General features: G+C 48.1%; 1 protein-coding gene across 2 annotated transcripts; it reads right to left on the bottom strand.

Annotated features, from left to right (window-relative positions):
* Nucleotides 1–192: 192 nt before the first annotated feature.
* On the bottom strand, nucleotides 193–15,254 carry Ddx55 (DEAD-box helicase 55). 2 transcript variants are annotated; one of them, XM_027413897.2, is made up of 14 exons: nucleotides 15,096–15,254; nucleotides 13,611–13,661; nucleotides 13,443–13,529; nucleotides 11,615–11,706; nucleotides 11,438–11,500; nucleotides 10,088–10,237; nucleotides 8,810–8,999; nucleotides 6,859–6,941; nucleotides 4,900–5,031; nucleotides 3,361–3,453; nucleotides 2,176–2,290; nucleotides 1,679–1,847; nucleotides 977–1,269; nucleotides 193–566 (listed from the first exon to the last, which is right to left on the bottom strand). In XM_027413897.2, exons 1-14 carry the CDS (start codon nucleotides 15,201–15,203, stop codon nucleotides 390–392), a joined length of 1,803 nt encoding a protein of 600 aa, XP_027269698.1. In that variant the 5' UTR covers nucleotides 15,204–15,254; the 3' UTR covers nucleotides 193–389. The 2 variants fall into 2 exon arrangements, with proteins under 2 accessions (XP_027269698.1, XP_027269699.1); XM_027413898.2 differs by lacking the exon at nucleotides 15,096–15,254 and adding an exon at nucleotides 14,858–15,069.
* Nucleotides 15,255–16,014: the final 760 nt, after the last annotated feature.

Raw genomic sequence — 16,014 nt, 5'->3', positions numbered from 1 at the left:
CGGTTCGGGTGTGGTGGCACTAGTCTGCGACCCCAGCATGGGAGGCTGAGGTGGAAGAATCGGTCTGAAAGCATGTTTGACTACATAGTGTAGCCCCCACTGCAAAGAAAAGGAGAGGTGGTGAGGGGAGATCATGTGACTGGGAATAGACAGAGACAGAAAAGTCTATAATAAAGCACAAAAAAAGCAGAATTAGTCAAAATAAATACTGATATCTGTTTTTACACTCAAATAATGAAAGGCTTCTGTGAGACCCTGGTGGGATTATAGTGTTCATGTAGCAGTCCTTTGGCTTCGCCCATCTGCACACACAGCTTTCCAGAACAGTCTTCCGGGGAGGGCAGGAGTGTGGGCCAGCAGTGTGAGGACCTTCACCTGAGGCTCTGAGGTCAGCTGTCCTCTCCCGAGTCTGACACCCCTAGGTCTGTCAGCTGGACTGTTCCTTTGGCACTTGTCAGCAGCCTCTTCTCAAATTCTTTTTCTGTGATTCTACCTTTCTTAAACTTTTTCAAGAGCCTTGTATCGTTAAGGAGTTCCTCCATGTCCTCGTCATCGACATCAGAATCCTGAGTGCAGAAGAAGCAACATAACTGTCAGCTGCGGCTCCAGAGAGCAGCTGATCCTGCTGGGCCTACAAGCTCCATGGTCAGCTTACACCCCACAGGCCCCAAAAACGAATGGGAGAGTGAGGTATCCACATAGCCCAGGCTGGCCTTGAACCTGGGGTGCTAAGACAAGGTGTCCACATAGCCCAGGCTGGCCTTGAAGAGTGGGGTGCTAAGACAAGGCGTCCACATAGCCCAGGCTGGCCTTGAAGAGTGGGGTGCTAAGACAAGGTGTCCACATAGCCCAGGCTGGCCTTGGACATGGTGCAAGCACAGGCCACCTTGCTGTTCTCCTAACACACAAGGTTTCTTTCAGTGCATTGCCGGAATTCTAAGATGGAGTTTAAGGAATAAAGAACATCACACTTTACCTCGTCTCTTTTCCTCTTGGCATTCATCTTCTTCCTCTTTTCCTTTTTGGCCTTCTGCTTTGACCAAGCTTTATTTTTGATGAATTTTCTTCTCCCTTCATTTTCTGTTCTTTCCTTTCTTTTTTGCTCCAAAAGTTTCTGCCTCTGTTTTTCTCTAATTTTATCTTTAAATGGAATCGTGTCAGTATCGATGTCCATGGGCACAAAATCTGGAAACTGCTTCCCCCTCAGTTCTGGCATCCTGGGCATCCTCAGCAGGGCAAACCCTCGAGCAAGGCTAGCAAAGTCAAGATCTAACAGATAAGAACTTAGCGTCAGCACTGGAAGATGCTGCAGTCAGGCACAGGGGTCCTTCACTGTGTTCTTAATTAAATGGTGGTGTAATACATTCACTTCAGTAACAATGTTTTAAGGAATTTTTTCAAGATGGAAATGGCAGTTTATTTTGCATCTACTCAGAGCATAGGACTTTTATTTTAATTTTTTTTTAGGATTCCCTTTGAAAGGTTTAAAGAACACTAACCCTAACATGCCACATACTTCCTTAAGACCTCTTGTCACCCAAAAACTCTGAGGACAGCCTGGTCTACATAGCAGGAACCAGTCAGGACCTCAGAAAGACCTTGCCTCAAAAAAGAGAGAGAGAGAGAGAGAGAGAGAGAGGGAGAGAAACCTGTTAGAGAAGGGGAAGCCCTCGCTTACCCTTCAGCCTGAAGATGAGGCTGCACTCATGCTTTGCGTAAGCCTGGACGAAGGACACAAAGGCTTTCATGCCCTTCTCAAACACTGCCCTGTCAGCCATGGCCATGGCCCGGAGCTTCGGCAGAAGGTCTACTGTGTTTCTCTGGAGGCTCATCTCCTGCAGGGGGCACTGCACAGAGACCACCATCTCACCCTCCCTGCAGTCCCTCCAACCCCAGTACCTCCCGGAGCTAATAAACCAAGTACAGCACAGTGCACCAAGAGGCAGGGGCCAGAGCCAGCCAAGCACATTCCTTAGTCAAACAGGAGTTTGGAATTTTTTAAGTTTGAAAATGACATCGCACACAACAGTCCTGACTGGTAAGATATTGGGGCAGCAAAAGGCAGTGTTCCCAAGTCATAATGCTAGCCAATGCCTCCCCAACCCAGCCCAGGTGAGTCTGCAGCCCCTCATCTTAGTTGCTGACCACCACCTACCAGGTCAGTGCGCTACTTACTTTCTGGTTGATGGCCAGGAAGTTGATATATGCCTCCTCCATCGGGAGTAGGAATACCAGAGCACTGCCACCATGGCCGATTCGGGCTGTTCGTCCACATCGATGCACGAAGGCACTAGGGGGACAGAATGGGACAATACCCCAGGGGTGACAGTGAGCACAGTCAGGCTCCAGTCATGCAGCTGTTGCACTACATAGTGCTGGATAGAGCCACCACGCCCCACAACTCAGGGCTGACTTGACCACCAGCCAGTGAGCATAGAGGAACTGCAAAGAAACAGTTGCTGCAGACAGGACCATGAGGGACAGTCTACTGGCTCTAAGACACCTGACCAAAGCTGGGCTTCCTTGGGTCACACAGCAGGGTCACAAGGGAAAACTGAGAAGTAAAAGAAAGCATAAAGTGCCCTGGAAGGACAGATGTCAGAAAATGCATCACTTGGGACTTGAATGCAACTTTGACATTTAGAATTGAGTGTGGGAAACAGGGCATGGTGGCACATGCCTTTAATCCTAGCACTCCTGAGGCAGAAGCAGACTGATGTACATAGAGAGGCAACCTGGTTCTATATAGGGAGTTCCAGGACAGCCAAGGCTACCCAGAGAAACCCTGTCTTGAAAAACCACAAATAAATAAGAAATAAGTGTGTGAGGAGTGACCACTCACTTTCAGGGAGATATGTAGTTCATTTGGAGTAGTCGGTTGCTCTTCCCAATATTCTGTACTTTGCACTTCTGCATGAACTTTCACTAGTGGAATTTTCTTTTCCTTACTTATCCCTCTACACATATACCATTTTGCAGACAGCATCTCAACTCAGCAGCCCAGGCTATTAACTGAACATGACTGCTAGAACAGCACACCAGTATTAACACATCAAAAGCTATTTGGCCATTTGCCTACTTCTGGAAGGTAATGCCTCAGGAGCTAGGCTATGATCCAATGGTAGAGTGCTTGATTTCAAAACTTTACGCCAGATGTGGTAACACATGCCTGTAACCCCACCACTCAAGAGGTGAAGGCAGGATGATCAGAAATCCAAGACCATCTCTAGCTACATGAGACTCTTGACTCAAAAAAAAAACAAATTGAAATGTTTAATAATTTCAGTGAGCGTTCACCTTCCCACAGGTTCATAATTTACTCAGCTCAATCCCTAGACAGAGGAACAAAACCTCACATACCTGGCATTGCTGGGAGGGTCGTACTGTAACACCCAGTTTACTTCAGGAATATCAATCCCCCGGGCCATCACGTCAGTGCACACCAAGATCCCACTAGGAATGAGAAAGTAGCATGTGAGCAGGGTCAACCCTTCCCAATCATCTGCAGTGCACTAACCCCAGTGATAACAGTACAGGGCTCTGGAGTCTCTCACAGAAACAGCTACTTTTTAAATGTAATACTTTGATTTCTTTTTCTTCCTCCTACAACCTTCCCAGATTTATAAACTGTCAACAAGAGAGGGAAGTGGAGAGGCTGCAGAAATGGCTCAGCACCCAGGACAGACAGTTCACAACCACTGGTTAACTCCTTCTGGGGGATCTGATGTCCTCTTCTGGGATCCAGGAGCACCTGCACTCACATGCATAAACACACACACACACACACACACACACACACACACACACACACACACACACACACAGAAAGAGAGAGAGAGGGAGAGAGGGAGGAGTAGGAGAGCACAAAGATTCTTTCTAGCCAGTTCTGGGGTTGGAGCCCAGGACCTCTGCATGCTAAAGAGTGCACTACCAATCACTGAGCTAAACCCAGACAGTTTGATCCTTTTGAGACAAAGCCCTCTTGCATCCCTGTAGTCCAGGATAGCCTCCAACTTCATTCCTGTCTCAATCTCCCAAGTGCTGAAGTTTCAGACATGCACTACCACAACTGGCTTTAATTATTTTTATTGTATTATAGATGCATTGTTTTTTTTTGTTTTTGTTTTTTGGTGTTTTGTTGTTGTTTTTTCGAGACAGGGTTTCCCTGTATTGCTTTGGAGGCTGTCATGGAACTCGCTCTGGAGACCAGGCTGGCCTCGAACTCACAGAGATCCACCTGCCTCTGCCTCCCGAGTGCTGGGATTAAAGGCATGTGCCACCAACACCCGGCCTATATTGGTTTTTGCCTGCATTTATGTCTATGTGACAGTGTTAGATCTTGGAGTCACAGACAGTTTTGAGCTGCCATGCGGGTGCTGGGAATTGAACCCAGGTCCTTTGGAAGAGCAGCCAATGCTCTTAATCACTGAGCCAACTCTCTCACCCGTTTTAAATATTTTTAAATCATGTGTTTCCACTTGAGAAATGAAACTGTAGAGTCAGCCCTCAGCAGCTACTAGAAAGCAAGTACTATCTTTACCCTGTGACTGGAGACAACAGCAGGGTGCTACTGTGTCCTTGCAGCTGCTTGAATGGTGCCATGCAATCCTTAGGAAAAAACTTAGGCACTGTGTTTGCTCTTGTTCATCCAGGGTAAGTAGTTCCCCAAACCTCCACTGTACCTGTGATGGAGGAGGGAAATCCAGTAACTAAGCAAATGACCCAGGCTCAGTGTATGGGGTGAAGGTCCAAACCAGGCTCTGGGTGCCTTCAAAGATGTAGTAACTGGGTATAGGCAAAGAGGCTCCAAGAAGACAAATGGAGAAGGAGCAAGTACAGGACCTGAGAAGTCTGGTGACTGGTGGTCTGCTGCCACCAAGGACAACCACCCCCATTCACCTCTGAAGCTTTCGGAACTCCATGAAGATCTTATTGCGCTTGTATTTCATCTTTCCATGGATGCACAGGGTCTTCACTCTCTTCAACAGCACCTCTAGGGCCTTTCCATAGTATTCCACACATGCACATGTGCTGTGCAGGAAAGAGAGAGCACTCAATCAGCAACCACAGGGTCCCGAAGCTGGGGAAGGATGCTGAGAGGGGCAGATGCAGATCAGGAACCCTCTCAGGACAGCAGGTACAGACCTGCTGGAGCAGCCCCTCACTCCTCTCCATCCATGCAACCCCTCAAATGCCAGTGCAAACCCCGACACAGGTCCTGCTGTCTAACAATGGCCCAGCAAGCAGGACCTACTTCTCCAGTGTTGCCATCAGAGCAAAAACAACAGCTTAGACAGAAAGCAGGCTGAGATTTCACAGCGCTCTTCACCATCTCAGATCGGTACCATTCCCAAAACTCAGCCAGGCACTGAGCAGATCCTCTCCCCCAGGGATCTGGGGCTTGGAACCAAGTTAGCCACAGACAAAAGCACGCTGCAGCAGGGTCCCCCAAAAAGAGACACATCCCATGGAGACAGCCCATGAACCACAGCCAGGACCTCTTCCCTTCCTTGGAGGCTGGTTACTCTACTCCATCAATCATTAACCTATTCACGGCAACCTTCTAAAAGGTCACCCCAAATACCCACCCCATTTTTTGACATATGGAATGACTATATAGGGCAGGCTGAACTTGAACTATGTAGTTCAGGCTAGCCTCAGACTATTCAGCCTCCTGCCTCAGCCTCTTGAGTGCTGGGATTTTGCAGGCATGAGCAGCCACATTCACTTTTGTCCTAAGATGGTTCAATGTCCTTTTGTAGCACGAGCAAGTGGCACACCCAGAAAAAGTTCCAACACACAACTGGCCACCCAACCTCCTCCCAGGACACCAGGCTGTACATTTCCTCTAAAGTTGTTCTTTCATCACCTCCATCTGGGCTGAGGCCATTAGCAGGTTCTTCACTGTCACCTTGAGTCACAAGAGGAAACAGTGAAGTGGTGTTTTACACACCAGGGGTCACAGTCAGACGGTGTCAGGCAGCATCCGAGCAAACTAAGGATTGTGACAGAAAACACAAGCACATATCCACCCACCCTACAGGGATGACACTTTGCAAAGCCTTCACAGTTTGTGTGTCCTGTACACATTTTATATTTTGAGAGAGAATGTTGCTATGTAACGAAGATGGGATTTGAAGATGTACCTTCCTATCTTTCTGCTTAACCTCCTGAGTTCTAGGGTTACAGCAGAGACCAAGCCTGGCACCCACTCTGATGCATTTCATTGTGCACAAACCTTTTTGTACAGAAGTCAAAACAGATTAGTTGGAAGGAGAGAGGAAAATGCCAAGCCACACTGGACATGTTGGCGCACACCTTACATCCCAGCACTAGGGAGGCAGAAACAAGAGGATCTCAGTGTTGGAGATCAGCCAGGTCTAAATAACTAGCTCCAGGTTAGCCCATGAATCTCTGCCTAAAATAAAAAGACAACAAAACCAAGCCAACCCAAAAAAGGCACATGTTCCTGTCTTGCCTTGTGATAACAAGACACTCTGTGGCTGGGTAAGCTACTCCAGCCATCTCTTTGACCCTGCTTCTCAGGGGCGGAGGCAGGAGCATTGCCTTCTTCCCTGTTCTCACTCTCTCTGTCTCAGTAAAGATGTGACAAGACCATATGGACAGTGGCCATCTGCAAACTCCAAGGTGACTCTTAAGATGAAAGGCAAGGTGGAAACAGGTGCAGAAACATCCACCCTGGCACTGCTGAGTCCACACCGCAGAGGAGGGGCTGCTGCATTGAGTATCGCTGCAGTGGGAGCCACAGAAGCTGGGTTCCAGTCACCAGCCATGCACAGCCCAAGCGTCTCCCCCACACTGTGCTCCCCACCTTCCCACACATAACCTAGAGACTACCTGAAGAAAACCAGGTGCTTCTCCTGCTGATGGTTCCGGAGGAAATGGACCAGCTGATTGAATTTCTCATCTGCCTTACATATCTATAGGAGGGGAAAAAAAAATCACATATTTGCAAAAATAATTCCATAACTGTTTTCAGTTCCAGCATTTTCTTTCTTTCTTGCTTTCCTGCTTGCTTGCTTGCTTGCTTGCTTGCTTTTTCTGGGGAGACAAGGTCTCACACAGCCCAAACTGGCCTTAAACCCTTGTAGGAAACGTTGGCCTTGAAGTCCTGGTCCTCTTTCCTCCTCCTCCTGAGGACTAGAATTACAAGTGTGCATGCACCATCACCCCCAGCACGGCCTACATTTATTAATTTTAATATACTGACTTCTTTGTAGGGACACACAGGCACAGAGGTCGGGAGGTAGCTGGCAGGAGTGGGCTCTCCATCTGCCATGTTTTACCCACATTGAAATCAGATTGTGAAATAAAAGTGCCTTCACCCACTGAGCCATCATCAGCCTGCCCGGCTCACAAAGATCAAGACAGATATCCATCAGCCTGCCCCACTCACAGAGAACAAGACAGACATCCATCAACCTGCCCCACTCACAGAGAACAAGACAGACATCCATCAGCCTGCCCCGCTCACAGAGAACAAGACAGACATCCATCAGCCTGCCCCGCTCACAGAGAACAAGACAGACATCCGTCAGCCTGCCCCACTCACAGAGAACAAGACAGACATCCATCAGCCTGCCCTGCTCAGAGAAGCTAGACATTGTGCTACTGCCAATGTTCAGCTTACATCACAAAACTGTATAAGTGGAAGCAATGCCATAAAATGCATCAGTGGGTCCAACTGAAAACGAGGACACTCATTACCTCCAAGCTTGACTCTGGGGCCAAGTTCCTAAACTGCCAAACTAAGGCAAACACAGCTTTCCAGAAATAAATGAGTATTTGCGATGACCTGAAGCATTGCATGGAGACAAACTCCACCCACTTTCCAGTCAAGTGCCCCATCCAGGCTCCAATCAGAAACATTCAGTCCCAGTGAATGGGTTTTCCTGGTAACACTGCAGATTACAAGTGTGTCTCATGGAGCACAGTAGCTCAGGTCTGCAATCCCAGAATTCGTGAGTGAGTCAGAGGATAAGGATTTCAATTCCCAGCACCCACATGGCAGCTAACAACTGTCTGTAACTCCAAGATCTGACACCCTCACATACACATACATGCAGGCAAAACACCAATGCACATAAGATAAAAATAAATTATTTGAGAAAAAAAAAAAAGTTCTTGGCCAGGCAGTCCTGGCACATGTCTTTAATCCCAGTGCTTGAGAGGCAGAGGCAGGAGGATTTCTGTGAGTTCAAGGCCAGCCTGGTCTACAACATAAGTTCTAGAACAGCCAGTGCTATACAGAGAAACCCTGTCTTAAAAAACAAAAACAAAACAAAAAGTTCTTCTGCTGTAGACTGGGCTGGTCTTGAACTCACAGAGATCCACCTGCCTCTGCCTCCCCAGTGCTGGGATTAAAGGCATGCGCCACCACCGCCCAGCTTTGCACCACCACCCGGATTAATTTTTAAAGATACATTTATACCAGGCATGGTGGTGCATGTCTTTAATCCTAACACTTTTAAGACAGGCAGGAGGACTTTTGTGAGCCTGAGGCCAGCCTGATCTACACAGAGAGTTCCAGGACATTCAGAGCTACATGATAGAGAAACCCTGTCTCAAAACACCAAAAGAATAATAAATAAAAATGTATTTATGCTTCCATTAACTTAGCCATTCATTTAAAAGGTAATCATTTGGATGTGTATCCTAGCTGTCCCCAAATGCATTTTAAATTTGCTGAAAAGAAACATCCGTACATTTACTTTCCTAGTGAGCCTTGAGCACACCCCCAGCTCCCACCATCATGACTGCACAGGACAAAGCAGTGGGCCACACTCACCATGTAGTGGTTCTCCAGGCGGGATGGTGTCTTCTGGGTGCTATTGGCTGCCACGCCCTTCTCCTTCACAGAGATTCGGACAGGGTTCCGGAGGCCTGCTCTCACCAAGTTCTCCACTTCCTGTGTCTGCGTGGCTGAGAAAAGGCCTGTTCTCCTCTGCTTTGGCAAAAACTCCAGGATTGTGTTTATGCTGGAAACAGAGTGCAGACACACAAACACATGAATTAAAAAGAGCAGAGGAGTTGGGTACAGAGGGAGGGAGGCCGAGGCAAGAGGACTGCAGAGTTCAAAGCCAACCTAGGCTACACAGCTGCGTTCTGGAATAGGTTGGGCTTCAGAGTAAGATCCTGCACAAAACAAATCAAATATTAAAAGACCAGGTAGCAGCTGGGCATGGTGGCTAGACTGGTCTACAAAGTGACCTCCAGGACAGCTAGGACTACACAGAGAAATCCTGTCTCAAAAAACAAGAAAAAGACCAGACGGCTAGGGATACCATTCAGACAGTGATGATGTGCACACACACAGTGACGACTACACATTCAGGAAGCCCAGGCTTGGCAGTGCTGTAAAAATCAGCTCCTTGGGGCTGGAGAGATGACTCGGAGGTTAAGAGCACTGGCTGTTCTTCCAAGGACCTGAGTTCAATTCCCAGCAACCACATGGTAGCTCACAACCATCTGTAATGAGATCTGGTGCCCTCTTCTGGCCTGCAGGAATATATGGAGGCAGAATGTTATATACATAATAAATAAATAAATAAATAAATAAATAAATAAATAAATAAGTCAGCTCCTTGAGAAAGACAGAGAAAGAGTCACACCACTGGGAGACCATCAAGGTCTCCCCAATACAACCGTATCGGCATGGATTCCATGATAAGCTACATATGAGAATCATGCCCAAAAAACATGTTTATTAAACAACAAATGAGAGAAACTGTGAACAGAAACGTAACATCAAAAACTAGAACTAGCCAGGCGTAGTAGCCACATCTATACTGCTGACATGCAGGACTCAGAGGCAGGAGGATCCTGAGTTCAAAGCCAGGCTGGGCTACAGAGTGAGACTCTATCTCACACTTTAACACAATACACAGAATCGTTGTGAAAAATAAAAGAACTGGGATTAAGGTGTGTGACAGGACATGAGGGGTCGAGCACCTGAGATTTGAAAGGCTGTGCGAATGACAGCAGTGACTCCTGGCTGTGAGGCGGTGCCAGCCCCGTTGCGCTGTCCACCAGGCCCACCCACTCCCGGGAAGCCACACTCTAGTACCTTGCTTCAAAGCCCATGTCAAGAAGTCTGTCTGCCTCATCCAACACCAGGACATCCAAGCTCTTCACACAGCTGGCTAGGTCCAGGCCCTCAGACTTCCTCCGGAACATGTCCTCCAGGCGGCCTGGGGTTGCCACAATGATGTTCCCACTTTGGAAGAAACATTTCAATTTACTGTGTTTGCTAACTGTGAAACACAGTTTCCCACCAGGCAAGTCCATCTACATCCCAAGGAGAATGATGACTACACGGTAGACACAGCAAGGACTGGGAGAGAGAAGGATCTGGTTACAGGCCACGACTCTAGCAGAGTGGGAAAGTTGCAGCCCACTGGCCACACTGGCTGCCTGTGTTAGTAAGCATGTTGCTGGCACACAGCCATACTCTTTATTCCTACTGTATGCTATCTCTGCCATCTTTCTACACTGCAGCAGAGAAAGTGCAACATGACGCCACATGGCCTACACAACACAGGCCAACCTGTGCTGCTCTGACCTGAAGCAACAGCAAACAACTGTAGGATGGAAACAGACTGGTACAAGGGAAGTTCTGTGGCATAGTACTTGTCTGGTATACATGAGGCCCAGGGTTCAAATCCTAGCAATAAGAAATAAAGAAGGAGGGAGAAAGAGAGACAGAGAGAGGGGAGAAAATACAGAAAGGGAGGGGAGAGAAGATGAGGGGAAGGGAAGGGAAGGAAAGGGAAGGGAAGGGAAGGGAAGGGAAGGGAAGGGAAGGGAAGGGAAGGGAAGGGAGAGACATAGACCAACAGGCTGAGAGCCAGATATGGCCCTGCAAACTGGCTGCCTAGAACATGTTTTTGCACAATGTAGACTATAAGCAACTGTCTTAAAAATCTGAAGACATGGGTCTGGAGAGATGGCTCGGCAGTTAAGAGCACTGACTGCTCTTCCAGAGGACAGGAGTTCAATTCCCAGCACCCACATGGCAGCTCACAGCCATCTCCAGTGGGGCCTGATACTTTCCTCTGGCATAAAGTTGTACATGCAGATAGCACACTCATACATAAAATAAATAGATAAATCTTTAAAAAAAAATCTGAAGACACACACATCTGGAATTCCATCCTCTAAAATCTTCACAAGCTGGTAGCAAGGAGCCCAGTCTTGCCAGGCAATGCTCAACGACAGATGAGTACTAGGGGCACTAGGGTTGTTTACACACCTTCCCCTAACTCCGAAGACAATCAAAGAATATGCAGTGTTCACAGGGTCAAGGGAACCAGGAATGGTCAGGGAGAAAACGCTCCACTTCCTAGGAGCCCAAGGACCTCCACAGACACTCTCGGTTCAGTGCCAAGAGCACAGGAACGGGAACTCTCAGGCTCACCCGTGCTGCTTGAACCTCTCTACATCTTCTCCAGGGTTCCGGCCTCCAATCCACAAAATCTGGCTGAAACAAGAAATGGGACTTGGAACAGGTCAGGCAAAATAACAACCCAGGCCAATAGGGCTTCCCCACACCCAACACCTCAGGTGCCATCTCGAGGGCCCTGCGCCCAGTCACCTGAACTGTGGGAAGTGCTTCGTGAAGTGTGACAGGACCTCATCGATCTGAATGGCCAGTTCCCGAGTGGGGGTGATGACAATGGCTCCCACCTGCTCACATGGAGGGAGAGACCACAAAGTAAGCAGTACATAAGTTCCGGGTGGGATCACATTAGTCCTGCACCTTCCATCCTCAGACAGTTTGTGGAATTTTTCATCAGCCTCAGGGCACATCAGGTATCACATCAAGGACTGTGAAGGGCAGCTCAGTGGTAGAGTGCTTGCCTACCATGAACAAGGCCAGCATCACAAAAGAATAATCAACATAGGGCTCAGAGATGGCTCATCAGTTAAGGGCCACTCTCCAAAGGACCCAGGTTCAATTCCCATCCCACCCACATGGCAGTCACAACCACCTACAACTCCAGTTTCAGAGTACCTGACGGCCTCTGTGGACACCAGACACACATGTGGTGCACAGACATACATGAAGGCGAAATACCATACACATAAAAATAAATTAATTAAATTAAAAATTGTTTTAGCAGGACAGTGGGTGGCACATGTCTTTAGTGCCAGCACTCAGAAGGCAGAGGCAGGTGGATCTCTGAGGTCAAGGCCAAGAGGTCTACAAAGAGAGCTCCAGGACATTCGAGGCTACATAAAGATATATCCATGGTAGCAGTACTGCAGCACAGGCCTGAAAGAAGGATCATCTATGACAGATTTCCCTACATGGCCTAATGTGTGCCTGGGACACACAGGGACACTAGACAGCACTTCAGCACTGTACCAGGGACTTATTTGAGATGGGTGGTAGTTTGAATGACACCTTCCATAGTCTCAGGCATTTAAACATTTGGTCCCCAGTTGGTGGCGCTGTTTGGGTAGGTTTAGGAGGTGTGGCATTCCTGGAGGAAACCACTTTCAAGCTTACCCACTGTGAGGAGCCTGGACTCATCCCTCTGGAACTGTAAGCCCCGAATAAACCCACCCTTCTACATGTTGCCTTGGTCATGCTGCTTATCACAGCAATAAAGAAAGTAATTAATTCACTCACTGTGTAACCATAGCAAGGCTGGTTCCATGACCCTCTGCCTGTGTATCCCCACATTTCTTAAAGAAGCTTTATACTCACAGAGATTCACCTGCCTCTGCCTCCCAAGGCTGAGATTAAAGGCAGCCAACACGTTCCCACGCAATACTGGAAGCTTTTTTTTTTTTTTTTTTTAAGATTTTATTTTTGTTTATGTGCATGAGTGTTTTGCCTGCAAGCATGGACCTACAGCCCGTGCATCCCCAGCCAGAAGAGGGCGCCAGATCCCGTACAATTAGAGGTATAGAGGTTGTAAACCCCCTGTAGATCCTGGGAACCAAATCCAGATCTTCTGCAAAAGCAACAAGTAATCTTGTTCACTGAGTCATCATCTCTCCAGCCACCACTGGGGGCATTTTAAATAACAAAATCACCAACAAAAGCCACAAAAAATAAAGGGTTAGGGATTAATTCAATGGTAGAGTGCTTGCCTAGTAATCACAAGGTCCTGGGTTGGGTCTTCAGCTAAGACAGGATTTAAAAAAAAGCTCACTCCACAAGGATACCTGCTAACAGTATGAAAGCTAAAATGGCATTTCTACCCATATCCACAAGTGACCAGACACTACCCCAGTGTCATGAGAGCAAGCCAGCATTGTCAGAGTGACTCAACATCGACTTTGGTTTAACAAGCAGGCAAATCCAAATACAGACTCCTCAGACACCAAACGGGGCTCAAGGAAGGCTTCTCCAGCTTCTTCCTCTGGTCTGAACCCTCATGCCTCCATGTCAATCAGCCAGCCCTCCTCACCTGGCTCTTCTTTAACTTCTCTTCCCTTCTCAGAAGAATCTCCACAATGGGGATGACAAAAGCCAGGGTTTTCCCACTACCTGTTACCTGCAAAGGAACAAAGCTTTTGACTTGCTTTCTGCTTGGCCAGGAGAATGAGGGACAGACTGTATGAAATGAGATACTCACAGCTTCTGCAGCGACATCTTTGTTTTTCATGAACAGAGGGATTGTGGCAGACTGCAGGGAGAGATTACAAAGAACTGCTTAAACAATACCACAACCAAACAAGAGTCCTAGGAACACAGGGGGTGACTAAAGTCAAAATGGACCCCATCCCACGGCGATACTGAGTAAACAGTCACCACAAAGGATTGAATTAAAAGTGACAAATTGTAGCAAGGTGTGGTGGCACATGCCTTTAATCCCAATACTCAGGAGAGAGGGGCAGGCAGATCTCTGTGAGTTCAAGATCAACCAAGGCAATCTAGCAAAACTCTTGTCTCAAAACCAACCAACCAACCAACCAACCAACAGAAACACTGTGAGTTATCTATAAGGACAAGTGTGAGCCGGGCGTTGGTGGCGCACGCCTTTAATCCCAGCACTCGGGAGGCAGAGGCAGGCAGATCTCTGTGAGTTCGAGGCCAGCCTGGTCTCCAGAGCGAGTGCCAGGATAGGCTCCAAAGCTACACAGAGAAACCCTGTCCTGTCTCGAAAAACCAAAAATAAATAAATAAATAAATAAAAGAGGACAAGTGTGACAGGACTCCTGGCTTCAAGTTCTGACACTCCCATTGTTCCTTGTTGGACTAGGAACAGGCCAGAGAATTGGACATTATACAATTTAATTTTATTTATGTGTACATGCCTCCTTGTCTGTATGTACACTACATGCATGGAGCTATACAAGAAGGCAAGAAAAGAGTTGGATCTCCTGGAACAAAAATTATATTCAGTGCTGAGCCAATCAGTGGAGGTGATGAGAACTCAACCCTGGTCCTCTGCAAGAGCAGTAACTGATCTCAACCAATGAATCGTCTCTCCAGGCCCTGGAAGCATTGGATTTGCCACCAGCCCCTGGACATTCGGACTGGTATTTCTCTGTGTGGTAATTAGCTTCCCCCAGTCACCTCCCTACTCCCTCACTGTCCACAGGAGTCTATTTCAGTTCCTTCATAACACTCAGCACGAGACAAACTACCTCACTCCTCTGGTTCTTTCTCTAACACCCGCTCTAGAAAGTAAGGCCCACGAGTGAATACCAAGACTTCCAAGTTCCCAGAGCCTAGATGATACCCCGATAGATACTGGGTCCTTAATAAATGGTTTTCGGTTTTTGACTGCTTGCTTGTTTGCTTTTTTTTGATAAAGTGAGCCAGGGAGATTCCCTTTCCCCACATAATAACAACAGGCAACAGTCACTGGGTGCCCACCTGGACTTATCTAATCCCCACAATGCTATGAAGAAAGTGACTGTCATCACTTCTCAGACGAAAAGGGCATAGATTGAGCCACTGTCCGAAGCCGCCAGAGCAGGCAGGAGGGGCACGAAGCTCTGAGACCCCGGAGGAGGTTTCCTGAACACGCGTGGCACTTCCCCGATGGGGATGATCCCCGAGGCTGCATTCAATCGGCTGATCGCTCAGCCTCGCTTCCCCGCCGGCCCAATACCTGCACCGGGGTCATGTGTGGGAATCCCAGCTCGCGCAGCGCGCTCAGCACACGAGGATGCAGCGGCACCTGCAGGGACTCCCAGGCACCCTCCGTCACATGTTCCATGGCGCGTATCCTGGCCTCCACTATTGCGGCCGCTCGGAAAACCAAGAAAGCAGCACCAGAAAGTACTTCCGCTTCCGGCTGGTCCATTGCCCGGTAGAAAACTACACCCGAGCGACGACGTTCCGGGGGACGAGGGCGGGCCCGTGACGCTAGGAAGTGGTTCACAGCGACAGGGAGGGCAGGGGCGGCGGGGCGATGAAGTGACAGGGAGGAGCCCATCTGGGTCCCCAGGGAATACAAGTTAAGGATGCTGGGACCCCTACAAGAGGCATGTCCCTCAGGACTTCCAACTAAGTGAGATCGCTAGACAAAAACAAGCCCAGTCGTTTAGCCAGTCGAGCCCTTAAGCAAGCTGAGGCCGGCTCACCTGCGGACCTGCCGCCAGCTGAAGACCTTTGTCTTCCAGAGGCCCTTCGGCCTGCGGAGAAGTCACCTCAGCGACCACTCCCTGATCAGCAGAACGCCTGTTTACTCTCCCCCTACGCGGACTTTTAGCGTGTGAATTTAGTAGTTTCAGTCCCCAAAGCAAACCAACAGTGGGGGCTTTTGTTTTCTCACCAGCGTTACTAAACATTACATATAGATGTCAAACTTGTGGTATGAATGAGCAAAAGCGCCTCAGGGGATCCTCAAAAAAAAAAAAAAAAAAAAAACTAATGCAACTACCAGAGAGCAATCTAGGGACTGGCAGTCTGTTAAGGTCAGCTGGCAATCACGCAGCTATTTGCTTTTTGCGGACTATTTACTACTTTGCTGAGATTAAAGTATTTTCCAAGTATGTTTATTTACTAATTGTAGGAAAGGTAATGAC

The sequence above is a fragment of the Cricetulus griseus genome, chromosome 4 (genome assembly GCF_003668045.3).
Source record: "Cricetulus griseus strain 17A/GY chromosome 4, alternate assembly CriGri-PICRH-1.0, whole genome shotgun sequence".
In the NCBI taxonomy this organism is placed as follows: Eukaryota; Metazoa; Chordata; class Mammalia; order Rodentia; family Cricetidae; genus Cricetulus; species Cricetulus griseus.
This window is presented reverse-complemented; position numbering and strand designations above follow the sequence as displayed.